This window comes from Fusarium oxysporum, chromosome 6, assembly GCF_000149955.1.
Source record: "Fusarium oxysporum f. sp. lycopersici 4287 chromosome 6, whole genome shotgun sequence".
NCBI lineage: Eukaryota > Fungi > Ascomycota > Sordariomycetes > Hypocreales > Nectriaceae > Fusarium > Fusarium oxysporum.
In genome coordinates, this window is record NC_030991.1 from 2,724,993 (window position 1) to 2,751,377 (window position 26,385).

At 46.4% G+C, this 26,385-nt stretch overlaps 11 protein-coding genes across 11 annotated transcripts; 6 read left to right on the forward strand and 5 right to left on the reverse strand.

Moving 5' to 3' along the window:
- Positions 1–91: 91 nt before the first annotated feature.
- FOXG_16252 (uncharacterized protein) lies at positions 92–1,124 on the reverse strand (the record flags this gene model as incomplete). The annotated part of the gene is made up of 3 exons (XM_018396313.1): positions 92–453; positions 508–933; positions 1,058–1,124. The coding sequence occupies 3 exons, from the start codon at positions 1,122–1,124 to the stop codon at positions 92–94; spliced, it is 855 nt and encodes a 284-aa protein (XP_018256879.1).
- A 1,010-nt stretch (positions 1,125–2,134) lies between these two features.
- On the reverse strand, positions 2,135–2,617 carry FOXG_22391 (uncharacterized protein; the record flags this gene model as incomplete). Its single annotated transcript, XM_018402799.1, has 1 exon — positions 2,135–2,617. The coding sequence occupies one exon, from the start codon at positions 2,615–2,617 to the stop codon at positions 2,135–2,137; it is 483 nt and encodes a 160-aa protein (XP_018256880.1).
- A 41-nt stretch (positions 2,618–2,658) lies between these two features.
- Positions 2,659–2,781, forward strand: FOXG_22392 (uncharacterized protein; the record flags this gene model as incomplete). Its single annotated transcript, XM_018402800.1, has 1 exon — positions 2,659–2,781. One exon carries the CDS (start codon positions 2,659–2,661, stop codon positions 2,779–2,781), a length of 123 nt encoding a protein of 40 aa, XP_018256881.1.
- A 1,002-nt stretch (positions 2,782–3,783) lies between these two features.
- On the forward strand, positions 3,784–5,435 carry FOXG_16253 (uncharacterized protein; the record flags this gene model as incomplete). The annotated part of the gene is made up of 3 exons (XM_018396314.1): positions 3,784–4,550; positions 4,602–4,835; positions 4,892–5,435. 3 exons carry the CDS (start codon positions 3,784–3,786, stop codon positions 5,433–5,435), a joined length of 1,545 nt encoding a protein of 514 aa, XP_018256882.1.
- Positions 5,436–7,996: 2,561 nt separating this feature from the next.
- FOXG_16254 (uncharacterized protein) lies at positions 7,997–8,674 on the forward strand (the record flags this gene model as incomplete). The annotated part of the gene is made up of 1 exon (XM_018396315.1): positions 7,997–8,674. The coding sequence occupies one exon, from the start codon at positions 7,997–7,999 to the stop codon at positions 8,672–8,674; it is 678 nt and encodes a 225-aa protein (XP_018256883.1).
- A 5,425-nt stretch (positions 8,675–14,099) lies between these two features.
- On the forward strand, positions 14,100–15,104 carry FOXG_16256 (uncharacterized protein; the record flags this gene model as incomplete). The annotated part of the gene is made up of 1 exon (XM_018396316.1): positions 14,100–15,104. The coding sequence occupies one exon, from the start codon at positions 14,100–14,102 to the stop codon at positions 15,102–15,104; it is 1,005 nt and encodes a 334-aa protein (XP_018256884.1).
- A 293-nt stretch (positions 15,105–15,397) lies between these two features.
- FOXG_22393 (uncharacterized protein) lies at positions 15,398–16,234 on the reverse strand (the record flags this gene model as incomplete). Its single annotated transcript, XM_018402801.1, has 1 exon — positions 15,398–16,234. The coding sequence occupies one exon, from the start codon at positions 16,232–16,234 to the stop codon at positions 15,398–15,400; it is 837 nt and encodes a 278-aa protein (XP_018256885.1).
- Positions 16,235–17,413: 1,179 nt separating this feature from the next.
- FOXG_22394 (uncharacterized protein) lies at positions 17,414–19,057 on the reverse strand (the record flags this gene model as incomplete). Its single annotated transcript, XM_018402802.1, has 1 exon — positions 17,414–19,057. The coding sequence occupies one exon, from the start codon at positions 19,055–19,057 to the stop codon at positions 17,414–17,416; it is 1,644 nt and encodes a 547-aa protein (XP_018256886.1).
- Positions 19,058–20,854: 1,797 nt separating this feature from the next.
- On the reverse strand, positions 20,855–22,459 carry FOXG_16257 (uncharacterized protein; the record flags this gene model as incomplete). Its single annotated transcript, XM_018396317.1, has 3 exons — positions 20,855–22,003; positions 22,068–22,342; positions 22,390–22,459. 3 exons carry the CDS (start codon positions 22,457–22,459, stop codon positions 20,855–20,857), a joined length of 1,494 nt encoding a protein of 497 aa, XP_018256887.1.
- A 1,563-nt stretch (positions 22,460–24,022) lies between these two features.
- Positions 24,023–24,859, forward strand: FOXG_22395 (uncharacterized protein; the record flags this gene model as incomplete). The annotated part of the gene is made up of 1 exon (XM_018402803.1): positions 24,023–24,859. One exon carries the CDS (start codon positions 24,023–24,025, stop codon positions 24,857–24,859), a length of 837 nt encoding a protein of 278 aa, XP_018256888.1.
- A 622-nt stretch (positions 24,860–25,481) lies between these two features.
- Positions 25,482–26,153, forward strand: FOXG_16258 (uncharacterized protein; the record flags this gene model as incomplete). The annotated part of the gene is made up of 1 exon (XM_018396318.1): positions 25,482–26,153. One exon carries the CDS (start codon positions 25,482–25,484, stop codon positions 26,151–26,153), a length of 672 nt encoding a protein of 223 aa, XP_018256889.1.
- Positions 26,154–26,385: the final 232 nt, after the last annotated feature.

The following is a 26,385-nucleotide window of genomic DNA, read 5'->3' on the forward strand; positions in this document are numbered from 1 at the left end:
CTTGTCGTATCTTGTCATGCTCTATAGTTGTACAGAATTCTCTCTGCTGCTGCGTACTCATTCTCATTTCGTCTGTACAATAACCTACAACCTACGCTGCCGCTGCTGCAAGTCGCTCAAAGACTTCATCCTCGCTCGGGTAGTTATCGCCTTTGATCTTCCTATACGCAGGAATCAAAACAGCCGTATCAACCTCAGCATACTTACCACGCTGCACATGGACGACTTGTCCGTTCATGGTGGTATCAGCCATGAGGTAAACGGCACAACGAGCTACTACAGAGGCAGGTTGTACGTCGACGTTTATGCTGTTTAGCAAGCTCTTCAAGGATGGGACAACGTTGCTATCCGTCCAGCTGGGTGCCAAGGTGTTGACCCGGATCGGAAGTTGAGCGGCTTTAAGCAACGGGACAAGTCCTCGCCCAAAACCGAGCACTCCATGTTTTCCAGTAGCTAATAGGTATTAGCCAGCGTAAAGAGCGCTGAGAACACCGTTCCCCAACTTACCGTAGTCAACGGCCCGAAAACGCTGGAGACCGGTCGCGGATCCCGTGATAACAATGCTTCCTCCCTCAGCTTGTTGTCGCAGATGGTGAATCGCGAGAGTTGACGTGTTGATGACACCCTTGAGGTTAATGTCGAGATTCTGGCTCGATGGTTCCATTAGATTGCCAGCTTGGTCAAGTTGAGTAGACAAGTAATCGGCACGTGGGCCAATGCCGGCGTTGGCAAAAACATGATCGATGCGGCCATGTGTCTCCTTCGCCTTATTAAACAGCGAAAGTAACTCTTCCCATTTAGTTACATCTGTTTTGATGAACTCATATGCGCCTGCCATCTCCTTTTCTGGAGCCTGGACATCACCGTTGACTACCGAGGCTCCGATTGACAGAAGTAGCTCCACGGTAGCCAATCCTATGCCAGATGAACCGCCTATTCAAAGAGTTTTAATGTTAACTGAGGCCGACGTAACTAATACGTGTATAGCCAACCCATATATGAGCATGGCCACCTGGGGATGGGAGTCGGGAGCCGAGACGGGCAGTATTTTGCGTACCTGTGACGACGATAACATTACCCTTGAGGGCAGTCAAGTCCTCATTTTCAAAAACCAATTCAGCCATATTTCCTGAAAAGCCTTTCTCTCTCAATATGAGTAGATGAGAAAAAAAACAAGCTGCCAGATGGTTTTTCGTCGATGGTGAGGGTCGAAGGAAACTTAAAAGTACAGGAATTTCATGCGGCCTCACGGACAAGGTGATACTCTCGGGGTGAACTGGGAGGGTACAAATGTAAAGGCAAATTATGGACTGTCTGGTTGGACTGATGTACACAGATCTGTGTGAGAAAGTCCATTTGCGGCGGTAGACTTTTGGTCATTTTCCGCTATATGGCTTTTTCATGAGTCAGTGTGATACGACATGGCTGCTAAATCTGTCCAGGCCATAATGACTTCATTACGTTCCACGCCGGCATGCGAACAAAGACAAGCATGGAGGGGCAGAGAAAGGGGCTTACTAAGCGCATTAACTGGTGTTTGGTCACCTATCCAGGTCCTTGAGCTTTGTAAACGGTATTCACTATAGTGCCTACACGAGCCTAGTTCAAACAAGACAATAGGTATTGAACTTCCGTATGCCATGAAGTTCCATTGGGTAAGAAGTCACGGTAGTAATGAAGATACTCCACGATTTTTTATCTAAGAGGATGGATAATTGTTGTGCGCTGCTAAAGCACATGGAGGGAAAGGCACCATTACTGACAATTAGCAAAATCAATAAATCGCGGATGCTAACTCTCACTCTCAACTTCCATTCCAGACTCTGGTTTCCACAGTCTGCTAATACGCGTACTAAAACTACGCATTATCCTCATTAAACCTTCACTGCTTACTTGAGATAGTAAGACTTCAAGTGGCCGTGGCCCATTGTTCACTGCAATTCAGGGTATGTCAATGATTACACCCATACTATCAGTGGAAGCACATCCTTTGCCCTGTTCTGTCACTGTAACTGCATCTTTCATCTCGCCTGATCGTTCTATTTGATCTGAGCTTTATGATATGCTGTAGAACAAGTTTGCTTGTTTTCTCCTAATATATGTACTGAGTATCGCCCGCTGCGTCCCACGCCGATCACTGCTTTAGGCCTTGTCCAGGCGTATAAGGCGGGGGCGGAGGAGGCGGCTGCCTTCCATCTGGAGTTGTGCACTCGTCTAGCGTATTGGCTGAGACCAGTTCGTATGTTGAGAGCGCCGAGGTTGGTCGTAGATCAGTTTGACATGCACGATCGACTTGTCGCGGCATTGTGAGAACGTTGACTGATACAGGGACGACTTGAGAAGAGATAGCATCTTCGCTTCTTCTGTTCGTGGTGCGGCTTGATCCATATCTTGTTGTATACATCATATTTGCCTGTTGACTTGGTGCAAGATTGTCTGCGTCATATCTTCGAGTATACATCTGGTGCTTCTTCTTAAAAGGCCGCAAATTAATCTTCTTCCGTCGGAATGCATTCTTCACCCTTCTCCGAGTTAAATGATTCTGGTCAGTCCAGCTATTACCGCCAAAGAGATGGGATAGCCGTGAGACGAGGGGTGCTAGACAAGGCAAAGACATGTTGCTGCAGGGCCAGGACAAATTCTGTCGACCTAGGTAAAATGGCTGGGGGGAGCCGCATCAGCAAGTTGGCATTTTATTCGAGGATCGAGCTGGATGCTACCGTTGTGGCCGCCTGTCTTGCGCCCGGAATGGCCGTTGCCGGCTTGATTCTAGCCTTGTGAATACTTTTCTCATTTTTCTTTTACTTCCCGGACTGCTGCCAAAAATGGGAAACTTGAACCCAGTCGTTCTAATCAAGGGGCCCTATGTATAGCTACCTTAAGCCCGGTTTCATTCTCGCCTCATTTGTAAGCAGTAATGGGCTTGGGATTCGATTTTCGGTCGTGCTATGCGATTATGATACGTTCTGACACATAAATCAGCCAAGGCTGGGCCATGCACATCAGGCTATCGATACCAATTTCATATATAGTACACAATGTAATAAAGCACCAAAGCTGATTCAAACATGTCGGGGAGGGCGTATGACTTTGCCGACATATCGATAGAACTGGGGTTACTACTCTGAATGACTTCAGATGGCTTTCAATCTACACAAGTTTTGAACGCTTCTACATTATCTTTGCACGTACCCAGGCATGTAAGCGACTGTCTCTAACTTGGTACAATCATTTATGTATTATTCTAAAGATATTCTTTTTACCCAGAGCTCGAGCTGCTTCAGTCATATAATGAATGGGAAGGAGATGTATGGATCGTAAGACCCTAAATAGGAAGGTTTGCTCAGGTCCAACAACAGACAGGGTAGGAATATGACTATTATGGATTGAAGGCCTGATAAAGATGAAGTACGCATCTTCGGCGTACAGTAGCACTTGCATTATGGATTTCCTGCTGACAGGCTATGAGCTACAACTCCCAGCAGCCATTTTTGTCAGAATCTGAAAGGCGTATGCCACCTTCACGACTATTTGGCAGTGGCTGGTACTATTGAATCCAATTTCGGTTGTACTTCTAAGTGATATTCCCAGGACACAAAGATGTACTAGAAGAGCTTCAACCAACCTAGGAACCGGATACAGGATAGTAAGAAACTGAGGCAACACCTTTAGACCAAAGGCGCCCACTATTTCAGCTTTTTCCGTGTGGATCGTGATCACTTACGTCCCATCAACACTGTGCATGACAGATCGACGTCCATGGAGTCTCTACCCTGCAGTTCGATGTCGCGATCCCCGCCCAAAGACCATGCTGAGGTTCATCTAACCATCCTTGATGACGGCGAATTATCGCAGGCTTTAAGCACGGGCGCTGCAGCTCCGCTAACACTTATAAGAAGAACTGCAGTAGTATTCCAGCTTTGCGGGGTCAATTTCGCCACGAGCGCATCCAGCGGTCTCATAGTCATTAGACTTCCCCAACTGACCTCAGATCTCAATATACCGCAGTCGCTCGCTTTCTGGCCGTCATCAGTTCAAGGACTAGCCACAGCTTCGGCACTGCTACTCTCAGGTGCCGTCGCTGATGTCTTGGGGCCCCGATCCGTTAATCTTTCGGGGTGCATACTCAACGGCGTGTTTATGTTATCCTGTGGATTTATCAAGAGCATTCAGCAGTTGATTACTATGAGGGCATTGCAGGGCGTTGCCATAGCGATGCATTTCTCCAGTTCTGTAGCTCTCGTAGCTGACACTCAGCCCCGTGGACAGAGCCGAAACATATCGTTCGCTTGCCTGGGTTTAAGTCAGCTGCTAGGCTTCACCTTTGGCCTTGTCGTCGGTGGCGTACTCGTGGATACTGTTGGATGGCGCTCGGGATGGTATCTTTATGGAGGCGTTACCCTGCTCCTGTCCGCCGTCGGCCTATGGTCACTGCCAAAATCCGAGCCGCTCGGTTTCCGAAACATATTCGTTGATTTGATATACAGAGTCGATTGGATCGGAGCACTACTCGCCTCGGTGTCTATGGCCTCGATTTCCTATTTCTTAGCGTAAGTTGAGGTATTTCTAATTGTAACCAAAATGGTACTAACCAGATCAAGGGTTATCAGCACGGACGTCCATCGTATCAAAGAGACCGGGACTGTTACACTCCTATGCTTCAGCTTGGCGACCCTGCCACTGTTTGTTGGTTGGATGCATTACCGAGTCAAAAGAAGCATGCCGGCTCTAATACCTAATTGCTTCTGGAGCAACTCTGCGTTTACTACCATATGTATTGCTATAGCTTTATCGTTTGCAGTGCTGAATTCTGTTGATATTCTTACAAGTCTCTAGTAGGTGAACGGTCAGAACGTTTTGAATGAATGTTTTACTGACTATACGCCCACAGCTTTCAAGAGATCCAATATTTGTCGGCTGTCGACGCCGGAATCCGCATCCTTCCCAGTACCGTCGTCGGACTAGGCCTCAATCTGATGACCGGCCTCATCGTGCATAAAATACCTGCTGTCTGGCTTGTAGCGGTCTCATCTCTACTTTCCTCGGGGTCGCCGCTTCTTATGGCCGTGATCAATCCCAGTTGGTCCTATTGGGTCGGTGCCTTCTTCGCACAAATCCTTCTGCCATTTTCTATCGATGTGCTCTTCACCGTCGGACTCATTATCGTTACTGAGGTTTTCCCTGAGAAGAATCAATCCGTTGCTGGTGCTGTCTTCAACACGGCCGCGCAGTTTGGGAACGCTCTGGGGTTGGCTATTGTGCAGGTAGTCTCCGCAGCGGTAACAAACCAAAAGATCAACCCAAAGTCCCCCGAGGCTCTCTTGGAAGGTTACCGCGCATCCTTTTGGACTCTCTTTTCCCTAATGCTTGTTTGCGTGCTTGTGGCAGCACTTGGGCTACGGGGAGCGGGTAAGGTAGGGTCGAAGCGTGATTGACAGGCCCTCGGATCTACTCCTCTCCATCCATGGGCCTTCTCATTCTACATATCTTGTATTTAAACCACTATGGAGTGATTAAATGATGAAAGGCTATGATAGGTTGACGGATTTATGGAGTATGTTCGGAAGGCGAATGCGACAAGATGCGTTATGATCGTGAATGGATTTATGGCGAACAGGTTTTCAAGCAAGATGTTAACTCGGGACAAGGAATACATGAAGTTAAACCACAGAGTTTGAAACCGCCAAATCGCTGTGAAGCGTCAGTTACAGAAACTGGCTAGCTCCGGAACCACCACCTTGAGGATCTTGACGAGGGCAAACTCCACCCCGGCTGAACTACCGTTTCCAAATCTAATGATGACGATAATTTGTTGTTTATTAACTTCTCGGACTTCTTCTCAGCAGCCAAAAATGAGATCTATGCTAACAGTGACCAAAGAATATGTTTGAGGAGAGCGTTCACGTCCCAGTAAATAAACCCTTGTTTAAAGCCATGATAATTCTCTACGGAAGATTTCACTATAGATAGGTATTATTTCTTAAAGAACTAGGCATTATTTAGTGCTCGACCTCTTCCATATGGCTTTCTGTCGTCAATGGTGGCTCATTACCCGCCAGCCTTGATAGGCGTCTTCTAGAAAGGACCAGGTAAGGGCGTGTGGCATTTAGATCTTGGCCTCTTATGAACACGTCACGGCTCTATAGCTCTGCCTCTCACAATGCTACGTCGTGGATTGCGGAGAGAGATTCCTGGTTACTTTGAGGAGAGGCATTTAGTAAGAAATATGTGTACTAGTATCTCTCGCTATAAATAACAGAAAGTTGCCATCATTTTCCGCCCATTTTCTCTTCTCTCCCATCTTCTCCATTTTCCAGCATCTCCTTTCAGACCAACGGATGCCGATGAAAGTCATCCAGAAACTCCTTCATCACCTTATCATGCGAAGAATCACTAAAGTCTCCCCCGCTACTACCGTGCCATTTGCGCAATGCAATGTTCGGCACTGTAGCAAGACCAAAGAGAAGAAGAAGCTGCATCAGTCTGAGAGGAGGCTCTCCCGACGGGTACCCAAATTCACGAAGTGTGCTGAACAGTCTATGAGCGAGGGATCATGGGTGGCTAGTTTACTGACACGACCGAGACCTCGCAGGAGGTGGTCTATGAGGTCGAAGAAAAGTTCAAATATACGTGATTCCGGGGATATTGAAGCGTAGTTCTAATAGTTGTACAGAGAAGTGCGGTAGCTCGCTCAAGGTCAAGAACTGTTCCACTTTCCCCCCGACGTGGAAACGGGTCCCCCGACAATGACGACGACGCTGATTTGCCAAGCATTGAGGATATCTACAGGGGGATTCAACTGAACCGAAATAAGAAGCGGCTAGCTAGTAGTGACTAGTGAAACAGAGGGAATAGGCATGTGCTTCTCAGGATTTAACGGTATTCCTATGAGAGTTGGCTGTTGTAACTTGGTCATAGGAGTAACGTAACAACGGACTATTTTGCAATCCTGCAGTTTCTTCCATATATTTTCATATGCTTTACTATGAACATCTATGATTTCCTTGCTTCTTTGCAGTCCTTGGAGCCAGCATTCAAGACAGAACTACGTGGTAGTGGCATACATAAGATGATATATAATTCAATCGTCCCGAACTTCTTGGGACATATCATAGAGATCGAATTGAAACTTTCTTTATTGGCAGCTGTGCAGCAGGAGTGATTAAACGCTACGCTTCGTACGATAATTTCCTAGCAAGATCTGACCGAGATGTTGAAAGCCCTGGTCTGCTACCCCTCTGGTGTTCAATAAGACACTTCAATCGACAGCATGTCAGTACGAATGTCCTGTGCGCTGCCGGCACAAGCAAGTGGCCCGTATCGTATCGCGCAGCCACGTTGATGGCCAACACCTTCCATAAACAGCAAAGGTTGAAGGCAATGCTCGGCAGCCTTCCAGAAGGCTGTTCACATGTCCAGTCTCGGTTGTGTTGATCTTGAACGAGCAGTAGGCCATAAATATCTCTTCCAATATTGTTCACGCCACTCTCGTAAGTCAGCCTTTTTTACGATATTGTGGGCTTCAGCATGAGGTCTTTGTGTCGGACGGCAAACCTATAATTCGTCTTGGCTTTATCATAACAGCCAAGAAAGATGTGCAGATAAGGAACCGCTCAATTCGACTTCTGGAGCAGCTACACGTGCTAACATGGGTGAAATCGGCCATAGCTCTGTAGCATATAACTGCCAGATCATCTATATTGTTGAAACGGACGTGAACTCTTGAGGCATTCGTTTGGCCTATATCTGCCTCTCCATAGCAATGCTCCCGGTTTCTTCAATCTCCAGCTCTCCCGATATCACCGCATGCAAGAAATAAGAATGCGAGCGCATTTGAAATCATTCTCCCAGTCAGGAAAGAGCATACACAAGTTTCCCCAGGTGAGTGATCTTCTGGTCATTCATCGACAATCAAGCAACCCCGGGTCAGATCCTTGTCGAAGTCACAGCTGCTAACATCTGCCAGCCACTTTCAGTGATCCACAAGGCCAAAGCGATGCAGCTCCTGACCGCTAATGACGATCTCGCTCAACTGACAGGTGGGAGACCCCTCGATGACATTTCCAAGATGCCATCAGACGATCGCCGCGCTGTACTCTGTAAGTACTTGGTGAAGGAGGATCCAGTCGTGGTACAAGAACCTATTGCTTGGTCAGATGAGGAGAGTATTGGAAGGTTTCTTCTTCTAAAAAGATTCCTCAATAACGATGAGTCTCGACGGCATCTTCTTCTAGAAGCTCGAAGGGTGTTTTATGAGGAGAACTCATTCATAATCTCTTTGAGCGGATTCTCTCGCTTCTTAGATGATATTCTTGGCGATTGGGAAGATGCTGTTGCGGTCGAAATGCTAGTGCGCGACCTCACGATCAAGGTGGAAAGGCAGGACTGTCAATGCGGACAATTGATGGAATACATCCAGCGCCTCTCTTATTTTGCCAAGATGCCACAACTTCAAAAGTTTACGATTGAATGGTATACTCCGCCGAAAAATGTGGACGACGGTTTGCCTTACGACTGGAGTACGCTTTCTAGCAGTAACAGTAGTAAAGGAACCTGCTTACACAGCGTCACGGACGATGATAGTACTTACGAGGACGGAGGTTCTAATGAGACTTTGAGATGGGAGACTTCGGACGACGATATCTGGAGCCTGGATGAAGATGTGCACGGATGAGCTGCCATAGAAGACATTTGGATCAGGAGGTGGATGCATGTGATCATCAAGTGTATGAGACAATTTCATAGTGCAAATAGCCGGGAGCTGTCGGCTTTGTCATTTGGCCGCCATACTCTACTGCGGTATGTCAATTCATATACATACGACAAATCGTTTGTTTTGTTGGTATTATTAGTAAAAGTCTCTTGTATTCATACCTCGTACCCCCTTCTTTAGTCTGAGGACTTCTAAGCTTTTACATTACGGTCATGACAGCTGACAGGTTGCTATATCGGTCTATTCTATGGACGCCATTGGTCATGTCGAAAACTATTGTTTGGGTCATGTCTCACATGATTATCGGAATTATTAACAAAACTTTCTGAAAGGAAGAAGTCTGTGTGAATAAGAATCGTGTCGCGGTTATTCTGAGTGGTGTCTTGTTTCGTCCCTCTTTCGACTCTACCACCATGTTGCAAAGGTTTATCATTCGCATAGTCAAGCTTCGATGAGACACATCTGGATCTCATCGCCGTCAATAATGGCCAAATGGTTGGCAAACACCCGGCCACAATTCCTAGAGTTGCCTCTATGACCGTCCATTTCGCGACATCTCTGTATACCAGTGAGTGAACAATCCTGAGATAACGCAACTGAATATAGATCTTACACTGTCTCGTAAAGAAAGTCTTCAGTAAGATCCAGCATCTTGATATAGGGAATGCGTACGATCATTGCCGCGCCCGCTCTGGCATATCCATGTATTGTCAGTCATGTAATGGACTTTGAATTTACACCAATATGGCTCCTCCTGTCCTCGAACATAGCCCCATGAGTAATCTCATCGTTGCCAATCGGCTAGACGAGTCTGCGGGGAGAGCTGCCCGAACATCCGAGCTCTTAACGGCTCAACACCAGTGATGCTTCCGACGTAAAGAAAATTGAAAATGTAAAACAACACTTACAGTACGCCTAGGCTCGTCAGAGCATGGATTGCAGCTTTGGTTTGCCACGGCAACCATGATTTCCATAAGCTCATAATGGGCACTACTAGAGCCAAGGTCCAATCGCTAAGGGCCAAAACAACACTAAGAACTATACCAGCAATGGGTACGATACTTTTTGAACATGTGCCAGGTCTGACGGGATGCTTGAATTGCTCCCAGTAATAGCCAACTGGGGAGCATTGGAAAATGCTGGTCAAGAAAAACACAATCGACGTAGCCCAGACGCAGACAAGGCAGACGATCAAAGATATTCTCAGGATGGGCTTATTGACGATTGCCCCTTTTGATGGTTCGCCGATGTAAAGGCGATGGAGATACAGGACTACCGATGTTTTGGTGAAGCATGAAAGTACGGCATATATTAGTTCTCCGAAATACCATGTTTGGAAGCCTTTGACAATCTCTACCCCGCTAATGTCGTCCGCATGTTGTCCAATTCCGCCATCCACTATGCCGCGTACTATGATGATAACCTGGGCAGTATAGAGGAACTGATAAAGGGTCCACAGTTAGTGTCATTTTTCCATTATTCGGGGACAGGAAACCTAAGTAAAGAGCTAATAGTGCAGCTATACGCGGTACACCTGTCATATTTAATGTGAGCTTACCACAGATATATACATCAACTTGTCGTATATTACATGCTCTTTCATAATAACAGATTGTGCCCAGAACCGCAGAAATACCGAGATGTAGACAAGTATGGTACCGCAGATCTGGATAATGAAGAGCTCGAGGGCTTTCTCACTTGTATTCCAAGCCATCCTATTGTTGGGGATAGATAGCGGCTGTACACGCTTCAAAGAATATCAAGGGCTATCCAGCTATCCAGCAGTCACACCGCAGTTGGGGAGAGAAAATCAAAATCCTTCTGTACTACACTTGTGGTCTAGTAGTGTAGGGGTGGAGTGCTATAAGAGTGAAGTCTGATAATAAGACTCTTACCAGGCAGGCTTATTCTTCTGCCGATTTGCGCCTCGTCGTGATCTTATAAATCTTTGGACAGTCACGTCAAATATCGGACGATGCACCCTTCAAATTTAAGCTTTTTCTCAGAAGAATACGGGCCAAATTGGGCCAGTTTTTCATATCCAATGTTTCCAATGTTTCATGTGTTACCATGTGAGTTTTTGGCCCCTTTCTCCTAGCCACTATAGGATCAAGCTTTGCCGAATCATATTGACCTAGTCATCATGGCATTGTAGCTATCAACATCGTCAACTTGAATCGAGTTGCCAACTTTGTCTGTAGCTAGAAAAAGGACAAAGGCAAGATAGAGAAGAGGGCAAGGAAGGGCCAGCACGCGTCGTCAGAAGAGGTGAAGAGGCTGCCAGCGACGCGACTAGCGAAGTGGGGCGAAGTGGAGAAAATAGTAGGAAGCTACTTTCTACTTGGCAGGCACCGAAATGATGATGAGGGGTACTTCACTAACTGGTTGTATGAACGAAGCTTCTCATTGGACAGACTCAAAGACACTCTCGGGATAGGCTGCCGGGCGGGTCCCAAAAAATTCAGAAGATGGTGACAAAAGTATATAAGCAGGTTATCACTAAAAGTGAGAGTATTGGTGACCGAGTATTCATATCGGTATCCTCTCACCGAGAGCTTGGAATCCCGATTCTATTGGGACCCGCCTGGCTGCAAAGGGACATTAACGGAGCAAGATCGCTTTTCAGGCTTGGCGACCTCGGGACTACAGGGCTCAGGCGTGGAGATTGGCGTCATAGATTGGAAGAGTTAACTACCCTAGACCATCTCGGAGTATTTGTTAGTTTTTTGCTAACAACTCTCTCCTGTAAAATTTTTTCCTTGGCACCCGCTGTTAGCGTTCTGCTAGGGCAGATAATTTTTACAGGCCAAAATGGCAACAAAAGCAGCTGCGGGACTAGCGGGACCCTAACAGCTGCTGGAAGAAAGGGATTCAGAGAGTTGACCTTTCTTCGTGACAAGTGTTTTCAACAGCACTGAGCTTCGCGAGCTCTTGACATCGCCTCCGGGCACCATTTCATTTGTCTTATCTACGACTTCTTCTCACCTCGACATTTCGGCTTCGCGAGCCTGCGACATTCCGGCCTCTGTGCCCCTCGACTTCCCGTAACACCGACTTCTGCAGCTTCGGCTGCCCAGACGACATTCGCAGCATCTTGCTGCTTGGCATTGAGGGTCATCGCACCCTCACTCTCACTCTCACCTTCGCCTGCAGTTTAACGCTGCCTCGACCGACTACAGCAGCTTTAGCTGCCCGAACAACAAAAACAGCCTTCGGCTGCTCGACTTTCTGGGCCCTCTGGTGCCCTCGACCTTGACGCACGGACCCCACATGGTTCGTTGCCCTTTTTGCAGCTCGGAAGCTGCTTGACCGATCTCTGCAGTCGCGTACTGCCCAGAGACCTTCTTCTTCTTTGCGGCCTCGGCTGCTGCCTGGAACACCACCAGGCTTTGACAATCTGTCTCACTGGCTGAGACCTCTAGACCAAACCGTTGGGTCGAAACGGTACAGAGCTTACCTGGAGACCGTGGAACGAGGCGACTGCCTTGTCTACAGAGCAGCGTTCTAGCCGCCTTGGGTTTTTCCCTGCGAGGGGTTTCCCCAAGGATGTACGGTCCTAGGTTGCAGCTACTGGTGATCTTAGGGGATCATGGACTTCCTGCCTCAGGGTATGGAAAGCTACTTGATCTATCTGTGCAAGAGAATTCTAGGCTGGAGAGGAATAGATCCCGCTGACGGGATGACCTCTTGAAAGTAAATGCGCCTTTGTGCCGATGATATGCTGGATGAACTAGATGGAATAGCAGTTGCATGCGACTTTGCCAGGACCACCTGCTTTGACGTCCAAGACGATGTGCTTGAAACTACCGTAGGGCTGGCTACGAGTAGGGCAGGTGCCACTTGGGGGAAAGGGCGTCCGGCGCTCTCCGTTGATGCAAGTGGACATTGCGGGTGTTCCAGGTAGATTCGGATGCGACAGTAATTGTAGATAGTTTAGCTCAGCACGTCCTGTGCTCCCCTAGGAGACTTTTCGGGGCCAATGGCCCCCCGGACGAAAAATATACATACATACATACATACATAGTTTTTTGCTAACATAATCTTGATCTTGCCATTTTCGGTCCCGAGCGGATTGCAACCTCAGCCGCACTGACGCGATGAGACCAGCGAGGCAGGTTAGGACTGAGGGATAATTGATATAATTTATTTTTCAGATTCGTGGGATTGATGACATGAGACATTGAATGCATGTTAGATTTATTTATGCTGCGCGACTGAAATTGTAGTAAAATTCGTCATTTGGCTTGAATGCTGTGTCGTCGCACACAAAGCCTTGTGTTGCTGTTTTTCTTGCCAAACCTGCCAACTAACTCCATCGCTTCTCACCCCCAAAAATCACGCGATCACACTAAAACATTCCGATAACCAGGGATTTAAATTCTCACTACGGGAAATTAATCCAACTACCCGGTCAACAGAACATGGATTAAAACTAAAAGAGCAATCAGATCATGATCTCCGGTAATCATCGAGCACCCATGTTCCATATCAAGACTTGCATTCATGTTTTAGTGTCTGTCTCAGTTTTTTGGGCATCTGCTCAGCCGCTGAACCAAGTAACGATTGAGTTAAGAGTACTGTAGCGCACACGTTCAAAAAATTCCAGTGGAACCGCGCTAACAGCGGGGAGTGGAGACAGACAGGTAGCCTCATCGTAAGTGAGTAATGGCTCATCATGCAAAGATGGACTTAATTGTGCCATGTTGCCGGCTGGCTAGTATCTCAGTCTACAGTCCCTATGCACATCATTATGCGACGTCTCTGCGACCGTCGAAAATTACCTCAAGCACTCATGCAGAACTTATACTGGCTGAAGTAAACAGAAGACTGTTAAGAGACTACGCACTTTATACCCAAGAAGATGGCTAAAAATAGCGATTTTAGGTCAAACACAGACAGAGCAGAACAAGTCTGTAGTGGAATCCCCAACAACTGCGATGTCACCCCGCCACGAGTTAGAAGAATCGTATCGTAGGCATGGCGCCATAAAACTCAGGCACAGTGAGGTTCAACCGGAGCGACCTTGATCGATAGACGTATAGAGAAGAAAATCGGCCCGATCTTGACCAGAATTTCTGCTTTCTACGTACATGTTAAAAGAAAATACGCAGAAGAAACAATCAATGATGGGAAATCGTCGTACTGCCAATAATGGGCGTTACTGTAAGCTGTCCAGCGTCTTGCATTGGCGGTCAATCCCAACATACCATGGTTTCTAAAGTCCTTTTTGCGATACCTATCGGGCTTAGCCAACATAAATCTAGAAGTGCTTTGACGATTTTATAGGATCGGTTGTCCCGATGTTGAAGTGTCACAGGAACTAGATAATCCTACAAGTCAATTCGTCTTTTTGCGGGTTATCCTCGGCTCCTTCATGGTAAGCAGGATGTTTGATTCATTCCATTGCTTCAGAAACCTTCCGGTAGAACTACAAATAGAGATTTGGAGCTCCGCCGTTCGTCCTGCAAAGGCAGGTGTACAAATCTTCAGCTTGAGCAGCGACCATAGAAGTCAACCACATGAAGACGACGATCCGGAAGCTCCTTGGGTTGGTTCCTATTACCTCACCGCTCCCAGGTGGGCTTTTGGCCCCAAGTCCAGTCGAGTCAATGGCTTCGACGAAATCACAGCTTCATGGACTAAAAACAACCTTTCGACGTACCTGATCGACTCGGGTCTCTGGGGTGCCTGTAGGCAGTCACATTGTGTCATGAGAGATATACTCGGCCCCACCAAGCCCATAGCCATCCGGACGAAGGTGAGATGCGGCCGTTCGGATGTCGAGGTCGACGCCCCAGAGAGCGACTCTTCCCAGCAGCGCAGTATTATCGTGTCTCCAAGCCAGGACCTCTTTATTCTCCAACCAGATGACCCTGACATGTTCAGTCGGTTTTTGTTTGAAGATGTCATTCCGAACAACACAGCCCGGGGCTTGCTACAGATACCGCACGTAGGCTGGCAATACCACCCATCATGGGCTTCTAGCCTTCACGAATCCTCCCGGATCAGAAGCCTTGACTCCTTATGCTGTTACATTGTATGTGGTGCAAGATTTGGGGGACTGGAAACGCTATGGCTCATCAATTACCGCATTAAGCGAAAGCATTGGGTATCATCGAAAGAAGAATTTGACGGGCCGAAGCCCAAAGTCTTCGAAACAGACGAGTTTCGGCTCATAGAGGTGGAAATCGACGATAACTTCCATTCACCAGAACAATTGCCGTGGGACGAGGTCGTGGAAAGGGGTGATTCTTACACTCTGGACGATTTTGTTGCCTTTGTGAGACTGCTTCGGCAGTTAGTGACCCATACACTTCTGTCCACTCCAGCTCTACAAACTGCCAAACACGTCATGAGCATCAAGGTTCTAGCGTATGAAGATCTTCAATGATTGATCGGCATAATGTGAAGGATGGATCTCCTGAGCTTTGTGGGCGATATGGTAGTTCATGCCTTTGCTTTCGAAGTTTAGTCCGCTATCCCGGCTTATATTTAAAAGGACATGAAGTTACATGTAGTTATGAACCCTGTATGGTAGTAAATCAAGGACATGCCTGCATGAGCTCACACAATGCATGCACCGTGACATCCAATCCATCCGGTATTGGATCACGGTATGGCGCCTGAAGCTTAAATGTAATATGTATCAAATGAAATTATCTAGGTGTATTTGCTCAGAACAATTTACCGTTTGACGAAGTAGTACAATACGCAATGGTTGCTATATGTCCCGCCCGCTTTCGGGCATTTATGGTTGATGTTCTCAAGCACTCGACGGCATGAATCCATGTCTTTCGCCCCAATTGAATGGTTTGGACAGGAGGGCAATACCTGCATTCCAATCAACGTGTCGCCGTAGGGCAATGGTTGGATGGGATGCGCTGCGTCAAAAGTAGCCTCCTGGAGCCTGTCACAAAACGACCTGGCAAACTCAATCCTGGACGCTGGACTTGAAACAAAGTCAGAAACCGACGGGTGGGTCTCTTCCCAGCATAACATAGAGCTGGCTGTGCCTGTCGCTGCGTGCGGCTTTGTTCGTGTCTCAATAGTGACGGATGTCCCTACTGTTTTAGAAACTTCAGCGGTCGTGACAGACGCTGCTCTTGGTATCAGACCGCTACCAGAGGCTTCCGTGTGCACCGGTGACTGAGCCAGTTTAGATACAGACGGGTTATGGCTAACTCCTTCAGGTGTCGAAGATGGCTGATGGAAGACTTCAAGCGTTTCTGACTTGGCACCATGAAGCTCCAACGTTTTTGGACAATTGTCAGACCACGAAGCTGGTGGAATGAGTGCCATATTTGCATGGTAAGGGATCTTGTATCGCTTTCCAGGAACAGCCGCCATACCGACATCAACACCAGGATTAAGGATTGAAATATCGTCATAGTCCAGCTTAGGCAGAGCTTGCCCCAACGTCTCGCTTAGTTTAGCCCTGTCCTGCGAGATCCATATGGCATAGTTGGAAGTGCAGGTGGCTTCTGCCAGCGAAACATACCAGAGCCATAGAACTGCCTTCATATTTTAGGTTAGATGGTTTGAGGGATCTAGGATCTTGCGGGCCTCATCAGATCCTATATAACTTGGGGCCAAGCCTATTCGGGCCTGTTGCGTCAAATTTAGTTGAGTAATTTGAAAGCGCAGCGAAGACGAAATTAGCAGCTCTTCCATTGATCACACTGAGTCTTAGCGTCTACAAATGCAGACAAGCACAAGAGAGGCCACAATTGGCAGTATGATATTATACTTATTTCAGTTCACATACAATGAATGTAAGACGTACAATTCCACCCGAAGCCAGTCAACCGAGCCAAGCGTGTTCTGGACGTAACGTATTTATTAAATGAATTCTTAAAACCCCCCAAAAAAAGAAGAAAAAGAAGAAGAAAGAGGACGCAGGCCAGAGCCTTTTACAAATTTTGTGATAATAATCGCCATATTTTTCCTTATGTTTGCGAATTATCATGGCACGCTGCTTCTCATGTTTGGCTTTTTCAAGGTCAATATTTGCTGTCTTATATCCAGCACATCGCATCGGGACTAAATCCGGACTCCAACCCAACATGACGATCTAGACTTTTAGTACATACTATACTATCTAAAGAAGCCGAAGTTAGTGACAATACAGCAGCAGCTATAGACATTAGCGACCGCATAATTATGGATCGTTTCGGTACTTTCTAAATTCGGTAAGACGTTGACTCGGAAAGCTTGAACTCATTCTATCATCACAATCATACACTGCTTAATGAAATCGCAATGCCACTAGAACAGACCAGTCATCTCTAAACTACATACCAGCAGACAGGTTCTGGCACTTTCTGGCCGTGAATTGAGTAGCTTCGAAATGCCTTAGCGCGCGCACGGAAAATGCAGATATCGATTGATCCACTATTTCTAACTCAATTCTGAGAAGGTCTACTAATAACTTATGCATATTGGCACCAAGATTAAATCACCGTATAGAATCTACATCATCTAAAGTGAACATGACACAAAGAACGCAGCCCCAACGTCACTAATCTTCCGCTCACAGGCCTGTTACGTAACTCATGATAGCTGGTGACTCATGCGCACTTGGTCAATGAACTCAAATGGAAGAAACCCTATGCATAGACTGTTCGATGCTATTTGATCCAAACTTCTTGAGCTGCCTCGACTTGTTGGGAAGGTTACTTTAGAACCTATTGGATTCTCTGCCTAGTTGAGCCCTGAACAAACATAGAATCGAAATTGATCGTCGGTCATGTCGAACTCAGCCTGAAAGTTATATTTATCAATGTTGAAGGAAGCAACAGGCGTGGGTCCTACTAATATGGCCTCGCACAGTCCTCGTGCATCTTGAAGCCATATACGCAACATGTCGGTTTCGTTTTGCAACCGATTTTCAAGTTCTTTAATCAGTGGACCCTGGGCGTCCTCTGACAACCGATAACCGCTAAAGTCATTTACAAATGCACAAAGTGGTACCAAGGGCCCCAAGCCGTGTTTCATACCAATATCACTTACCTTTTTCCAGAAGTTACAACTCCATAAATCTCTCTTAATGCGTTTCTCAGCATCCTCCCCCATCGTTGATTTCATTTCTATTATTCGCTCGTTATCTTCCGCCATCCAGTGGAAAAGGACAGCGTGGTAGCGACGATGAAGATTCCCACTGGTCCTTGAATATCTTAGAAGTGCCCTGAGAACAATCGGATCATCTGCAAAGGACACTAGGGCAGATCGTTTGAAGTGTATGGCATGTGAGAGATTATCTAAAATAACTTTACGATCATCCAAAATTCGCTGTACGCCGCCTTCTGCTCTCTCACTTGTGGCCCTTGGTTGCGACCTTCTCTTGCGCGACGTGTTGGCCGGATGCTGTGGCTGTAAACTGGAAAGTCCTGGGGGGCGGTCAGGGTCCGTGGCGGGTCCCAGCTCTGGGTTTCTGCTCATAGCGTTGGCTTCTTCCGCTTGACATATCACAGAAGATGCCGAGGAAATGGCTCGAGTTGCACTTATTGTCGCAGCCATCGCATCTTCGAAGAAGGACGATTCTTGTTGTCCATCAGTTAACGCATGTCGGTGGCTTATCTGGTCGGCGGTTGAGGATAAATATCCTGTATCTAACACTTGCTCTAAATTGATATGATGTAGGTCTGTAGAGGTCGGCTGAACCTTTTGACAAAGAAGTTCGATAAATATACAAGAACGGAAAGACTGGTTGAGCTCATCTGCGACCCTTTGGCTTAGATGAGGTTTGCGCTGTAATATAAGCTTGATGCCCATAAGCATGAACACGCCTGAATCTGCCAGGTTATTATTCTGAGGTCCCCGCCACCCTTCTACGACGGGTCGAGCACCGGCAATGGGAGGTACAAGGGTAGCAGTATTGGGAGTACTGTCATACCAGTGGACGCAGTCTGAGTACGCAACAGCAAACGCCCAGTTGTTTTCATGACAGAACGGAGTGATGATGGGATGGTCAATCCCTTCCGTCTCTTGAATACAGTTTTGATCGTGCCGAAACATGCGAGCCGGAGCTATCTCTACATGGTGGCTTGTGGACCTTAGTAGCTGTAGGTAATCCTCCACAATCCCGAAATCAAGGTGGCCACCGCGTAGCAGATACCACATCGACTGGGTGATCCTGCTGTCTTCCGGGGGGCGCTTCAATTGCGACAACTTGTTTACACGTTCAGTCCAGGTTTCATCCACCGGACCGACCAAGTCTCGTAGAGACTCGTCGACATCTTCTTGAGTAGCCAGTTGGTGAGGCGGAAAAGATGTTAAATCAGTAGAAAGAAGCCTGGAAGTACAATTTTCAAATCGTTTATGGGCTACGCGCGTGGCTGCCGACATCAGTGACAGTGACGTTTTGGTGTGTGGCCGTAACGCGAGATGCTGAAAGTGTTCGTAATCATCCATTGGCTCTATGAAACTAGTATCGAGAGCGTTCCCCAACGTGAGTGCGAGGAAGACTTACCAACTGGGTACTCATTGTGCTACTTTATATGGCACTGAAAGTGGTTTTTGGACTCATCACTTCCCTCAAGTTGGAAACTGGCCGCGAGTAACCTGTATACTGCAGAGTAAAATCCGATTCAGCCGACTTTGGGCACCACGAATGGGCTATGAAACCAGGTAAGAAAAACATGTCCGTCGTAGTTTTGCTGTTCATTCTGGCCACTAGACTATGACAGGTGAGATGCGAGAAATAAGACGTCGTTTTGCAATCGCACCTTGGCAATGTTTAGGCTACGTACAGTACGTACATTTGGTTGCAATGTTCAACGAATCTAATGATTTGTCGAACTTGCCTCACGTGATTTCGTTGTTCTGGAAGATGAATCTCTACTGTGTTCTATTTACAAAATCTCATGCCCGAGCCACTGTAAATGAAAGTCTCTCCAAAGTATCAGAGTGCAGAATGCAAAATGAAGTTCTCGACAGGAGAGAAGTCCCATTGTTGACTTGTTGTTCATAATTCCAACGCTGCAGAGGAGCGCATGAATCATGATGATGAAGTTGAGATTGGCTGGGGCTTGTTGTATTGAACCTCGAGACCTTAATACAGTCGACTGATTATGTCGATTTTGCCAAGATCTGCGATACATGAGCAAATTTGATCATGAGACCGTCCTAACGATAGGATGACGGATATGATCGCCTGGCTGAATCTCTCCTACAGTTATCTTTTCCCCACTTGTCAAGCCAGTTTTAATTGCCTTCACCTTGTCAGTTCTGTGCTCTATATTTGCAGAGAGGTAGTCATCACAAGGCCGACAAGGAGATCGGTGACATACCAATAGAGTATCGATCAACAGCATATACACATTCTATGGTATCATAGAATGGTATCGTCCACCGTAGTAGCTTGCTAGACTTTTCCCACGACGGGAAATACCATGTCGAGCACGCTCAATGAAGTCAAAGTGTGCCTGACGATAGGCGAGTTGTGGTCCATGCTTATACAGTGATTCCTCTGTCAATTGACACGGACGGCTTCGAAAACAGATTCTTGTACGGTGCTGTTATGGGCGTGTATACAGATACAGCCACTTCTAAGGCAAATGGTCCGGAATAGGCCCAACGACGAGGAGTTCGTATCTGTCAGAGACATCCTGAGGCAATTTATGCAGGCATTTCTTCATACTGTTCGTCCTTGGAGGCCATGATGGCGGTGGTTGGACTAACAACAAAACAGGGAGGGAGAAAGGGAGGATGGAAAATAGAAGAAAAGAAAATGAACGTCAGATTCTAAATCTACTCTTACTGATATCAATATTACAAAAATGAAAATGAAAGGTTATGGTATTCTATTGAGAAGAAATATAGCTACAGGTATAAACAAGAATACAAAAGAAATATTGCAAGCTATAAACAGAGCGAAAGGTAAAGATTATATAAATACAAGGCAATTCAGGCGCCTTGGGATAAGCCTTAGTAGCCTCTACAAATGAAAGGATAATATCGGTTTGATAATGAAAGGAGCGAAAACGGAGAAGAAAAGGCTTCGTCCTTATGTTTGACCAGGCACTTGTCATGGTTGTTGGTATCGTACTACGGCGGCTAGCAAAAAAACGTTTGATCTCGTAAGCTTCTTGATCCTCTGTCGCTGTTGTTGATTTTAAAAAACCGTCTGGCCATTATTTTCCATCAATGAGCCACTACCATAGAGCGAGGTGTGATTCCCAGTGGTTGCTGAAACCGTCTCATTGTGCTGAACCTGTGTTTGTTTCGAGGACGCGGTGAGCCATTTGGCTCCACCCGCTGGGAGGCGTCACGATGCGCCTTGGGCCGACTCGATGATTTATATCGTGACTGGGTGCTATGTCGGGAATCCGAATCAAAACCTTCGTCATCGTCGAGCAGAGGAGTCTCGACAGATTGATAGATCTTCGAACTCGGGCTCTCCTCAACCGTCATCGCCCTAAACTTGGCAACCTCATCATCAATGGGCGATGGCGACTTGGTGCGATCTCGAATCTCAAACCGCTGCCCAGGATTCATGGCCTGATAGTACCTTTTCTCATAGAAAAAGGCCCACTTGAATAGCCTGTAGTCCTCGAAGGCCTTGTGATTCACTCGAGTCCTCCATTCAGGGTCATCGCGCGTCTTATACCAATAACGGTATCCGTCTTCCTTGCGGTCCAGATACGTTTGCTTAGCGGACAGATCCCTTGCCTCATAATTATTGCGCCACCATTGACGGTTCACAAATGTGACTGTCTGGTCAACCCATCGAATTCCGATCAATATGGTTTGCATCCATTTGAATTTGGACGGGTTTTCTGGATCCAGCTTGCATAGAAAGTCTTCGTAGTTCAATTCGCTCCCAAACGCTGCGACGCCCAGGACGTAAGCTACGTCACGCCATTTCTTATCCGCATGTTGGGCTTGATACTTCCCACCGGTTACCGGTAGGACTTCCGCGGCATTCTCGTCGAACTTGCCGTCTTTCAAGGTTTCAATTCGTAAGATGCTTCGGCCATCAATTCTATATTCATTTAGGTATCTCGGCCTTTTCCCTTCTTTTACGAGCCCGAGCGTCGTCATGTTCTCAGGGCAAGCTTGACTGCCGACTAGATCCTTTTCGAGGTCAGGGTCGCCACCTCCATCATCTTCAGGAAAGGGAGAGGTTCTTGTTGTCGTTTGTGCCCTTGGAGAGATAGGAGCGGTTTTTGCCTCTGCAAATGGCTTAAAACTAAAGCTGTGATCTGTTTTTGCCTTTTTAGGATTGGGGTCTTCTACTGCTGGGCTGAAAGCCCTGGCATTGTTGGCTGAGTTGTCTTTATCCACTCTACGCTTGAAGAATCCAGATAAAAATGGGTTTTCGTTAGTTGGGTTGATTGCCATTGATCTGACCAACGTGATTTGCATCCTTTTGCCCAGGTTGGGCTTCATTGTTCTGGGTAGCTTGATTCACATTGATTTGACCAGGCTGTTCTCCATTGTTCTGACCAACGTCATTTGTATCCTTTTGCTCAGGTTGGGTTTCATTGTTCTGAGTAGCTTGATTCACATTGATTTGACCAGGCTGTTCTCCATTGTTCTGACCAACGTCATTTGTATCCTTTTGCCCAGGTTGGTTCTCATTGTTCTGAGTAACCTGATTTGTATCTTTTTGGCTAGGTTGACTGCCATCTGTCTGGTTAGACAAGCCAGAGTTGTTCCTTGTTCTTGTTCAGTACCATCATCGCTATGCATCGGGACGTCGTCTTGTGGCGGTTCTTGCTTTAGTTTATCTGGTGTGGAAGTCATGTTGAGGCTACAGCGTAGATATTTTCTTGCCAGCCCTGAGAATATGTGGACAACTCGTACAACTTATATACATATAATACTCATGCGTCAACTATACAGGAGACCTATTTTGGCCAGAAAAAAGGTACAATATTGGCTGCTTTAATTAAATTATCTAAATTCTCTCTAAATAAGTCAATTAAGGCTTGAAATTATCTACCTATAGCTACTTATAACCTGCCTATAGGTAGGTCTAAATAGGTTAATTAGGTAGGTTAAAAAAGAGGCCTAAATTAGATGTTTAAACTAAGTACAATATTCTTTTGGTTACTGAAAAGAGGTAAAAAATAACACTAAAATCACTATTTCTAAGTAAATGAACAAAAATAAAATTTTAATATACAGTATGCAGTAAAGCATATCTTTTATATTTCATATAAATTTATTTTAATTAATTAATTACTATTTAGATAGTTACAGTATTAACGGTATAAAGTAATTTCTAAATACTCTTAAAGTTTTTCTTCAACTTTGTCCTGTCAGGTTCGAGTTCTACGTATTTTAAGTGTAGATTCTGCTTGAGGAGACTCTCACTTACGAAGACAAACCAAGCGGTATAGGTCTGATAATTATTGATCCCCTAGAGACCAAGAAACTGTTGATCTTCATGTTCTCAATGCTTTCCTCACGCCTTGTTCATAGCATGACATCCTTCAAGTAACCTCAACACTCCACCATAGTTTCTAGCCCTGTTAACACTCACGATCTTGTTTTCCTTGAAAACAACCATGAAGGTAGGCTGCAGCGAAAAAGCATCAGACAAGACTCTACTTTTACTCATTAAACACCTTGGGGTTGTATTTCTACAAAAAGCTACGAATGCGTAGGCAGGAGTTGCCAAATATACCGCTGCGTACATCAGCCACCTGGCGGGCTCCAACATTTTACTCTTGCCCATAGAAATTGTGGAGAAAAAGGCATTGCAAGACTGTTGGCGCTAATTGGCGCTAATTAGCGTTAGCCTGAAAGTGGCAATGCTCCGCAGCAAGATCCTGTTTGCCCCATAACACTGGTCCATATATTTCGACTTTTAGAGGGGCACAAAGGCCAATGAGAGGTTGAGCCTCTGCTGCTGTTTCCTCAATCAAAGCATTAAATGCGGTGGCTCGGCCACCTCCAGGATCGTATGGCAGTAAATGGTTCACGATCGCATTCCCCTTATCCATGCCGGTTGTCGATGACCTGAACTTGCACTATCTACCTACGCAACACCAGTACTCGCTGAGGACCGCACGTACCTATTTCGTATCTATCATGGAAGAAACCATTGAAGAAACCATAGTCTGTGCTCCCACTTTGGTAAGTTAAACCTGCAGTGGCTTGCAAAGTCGCTTGAAATAATTTGAACTACTCTACAACTGAATTAAGGACGTGCAGGCGAATGGCAGCTCCTGTAAAAGGAGGAAGGAATCAACTTCTATCGCCAGGTCAGTCTCTACCTATGGAGACGATAGACATGGCAAATGTGTGCCGAAGCCAAGACGCGAAGATGTCATAAAAGACGACGAATATTCTCAACAGAAAATGAGAATAGAGTATGCTCAAGACAGGAAACCGTCAGCTCTGCGTCGGTCTTCGCGGCTCTCTCAAAAAACAGAGGATCGAGAATGTCTCCCTGAGTGTTCGCCTGGCATCGTTTTAGAGGATATCTCTGGAAGGATCCAGTGTGATAGCACCGGCGATCGTGCAGGTGCATCAGATGATGAGATTGTTTCCATTAGGGACCCACCTCACAACCCGTCAGACAAGTGCGAGGCTACGGTTGAAGTTCTAGCACTTGAACCCCAACAGAGGGACGACAATCCCCAGATGAAAATCATTCCCCGCCTTGAAGAAGCAGAAGAAGATGGCCTAAAATGCAACCAAAGTACGATTTCTCCGACATATCACAACAAACACACTCCGAACGCCGCGAACAGCAACACGGGAAACATACCTGCACAATCATACGCCAGGCTCGATACAAGAGCGGTGTCCAAGAAGACTGTGGCAATCTTGGATGATATTTCTGAGCATAAGATCCCTAATGCATCTCTGTCAGTCAGGGAAAAGTCTCTCGAAGCTTCCAAGTACGAGAACGAAATGACGAAGAAAGATGCGATCTCGTCGTCGACAACAGCAAAAGCGACCTCACTACCCGGGATCAATTCTTTTCAGCCAGACGTGTTCTTAGGCCAGAAAAGAAAACATCATATCCAGGGCCGTCGCTCAGGTATCGGTCTTAGAGAGCTCCACGAGCGATCGCTTCAACCCTGGTCTACTTACGGAACAGCGAGATGGAAGGAGATGCAAGCGCAGATTCTGTGGGCCACAAAAGATGTTGCTCAATTAAATACAACTGCAGAGTGTAATCATCTATGAAACCACGTAAGTGTCCATGGTCAAGCTCGTAAGCGCAGTGATACGCTACTCGCCACCATGAACCCTGTTAATACTCACAATGATTGACTTAGCGATAGGGATCAAAAACCAAAACATACATACGGATTCACGAAAGCATGCTGAAGCAAGTTTAAGCTAATCTAGTCAGGTAGATACAATCAACTATCAATAGACTGCTGACGTCCCGTCTCTCATTTGTTGGTCATTCATTGTATCTTTGAAGCCATGCAACCCATTCTACTTTCTCCAGCTCCGAGGTCTTGTTCACCAGAGCCTTTCTGTCTAACCTTGTTGAAATCACTTCCGGAATATTGGCGTGTGGCTGAAATTTCCGCCTTAATAGAGGGCTTGCCCGTAGACGGGAGAAGATGACTGGTTGTACATCGTTGACTATTTCAGCGGTTATTGGTCTCATAGCATACGCGATCAAGTCCAAATTGAGTTGAAAGTTAAGAGAAGATCCGCATCCGTCTGCCACCTTGTCATCTGGGGTTCTTGACGCTGGAGGCCATTCCATCGGATCCATCCCATTGTATATTTATTGACCAGGGCCCCGTAGAGATTTATCCGTGGTGCCAACGTACTATCCTCACCTTTCGACATGCGGTCAGCCTCGCAACTTTGGCAGACTTTCTTAGCCTACACCGTTTCTCTCTGGATATCAGATGTCTACGCTAGTCGTCTGACTTCTCGTGGCTTCGCGTTCATTACCCCCCACGCAGAGTACTCTAGCTCCGCAGGAGTCTTGGGCTGTAAGGTTGATACGAATCGTATCGCTTACTGGCCTTTGGACGTCGGATGCGATGGAATATGCGTCAAAGTCTCAAATGAGGGGCGCTTCCTTCATCTTCTACGTATTGATAAGTCCGGAGGTGCGTATGATATTTCGTACGATGCTTGGAATTTCCTAGGTTTCGGTGCATCAGCCATCGACGACCTCCAGATCGGTGGCGGGATCCAGATGTTATACGAGATTGTCGACACATTGGAATGTCGACATTTGCTTCACGAAGGTAAACTGCCCCTGTCAGCCGCAAATAGCATGAATTATGTCTCGTCATGCTCCAGCCAACCTACGAGTTGGGTCGCACAGAATTATCAATTGTACAACATCAATGACGCCGTTTGCAAATATGGCGTCGACGAGAAATGTAGCCTAGATCTGACTATAAGTAATCAACCACGCTGTCCAAGCGTTCTAGGTAATCCTCTACAGATGGAATCAAAGGTTAAGAATATGGCGTACGGTACGGGAGAAATCGTCCCGGTGTAGATGATTCTAGAGGCCCATGCATTGCTTTGACAGGCTGACTGGGATGCGCCATTGGAAGTTGCTGTACTTTGTTATGTCTCTTCTGTATGTGGAGGAATACTTATCTCATAGGCAAAGAGCAAGGTACAGGGTACGCAATGAGTTCAAGGAAGCCAGATATTCATATTAAATAGTGCCTGTGACAAGCTATGACTATTTAAAAAACATGAAACTACCTAGGTTTATTTCAAGA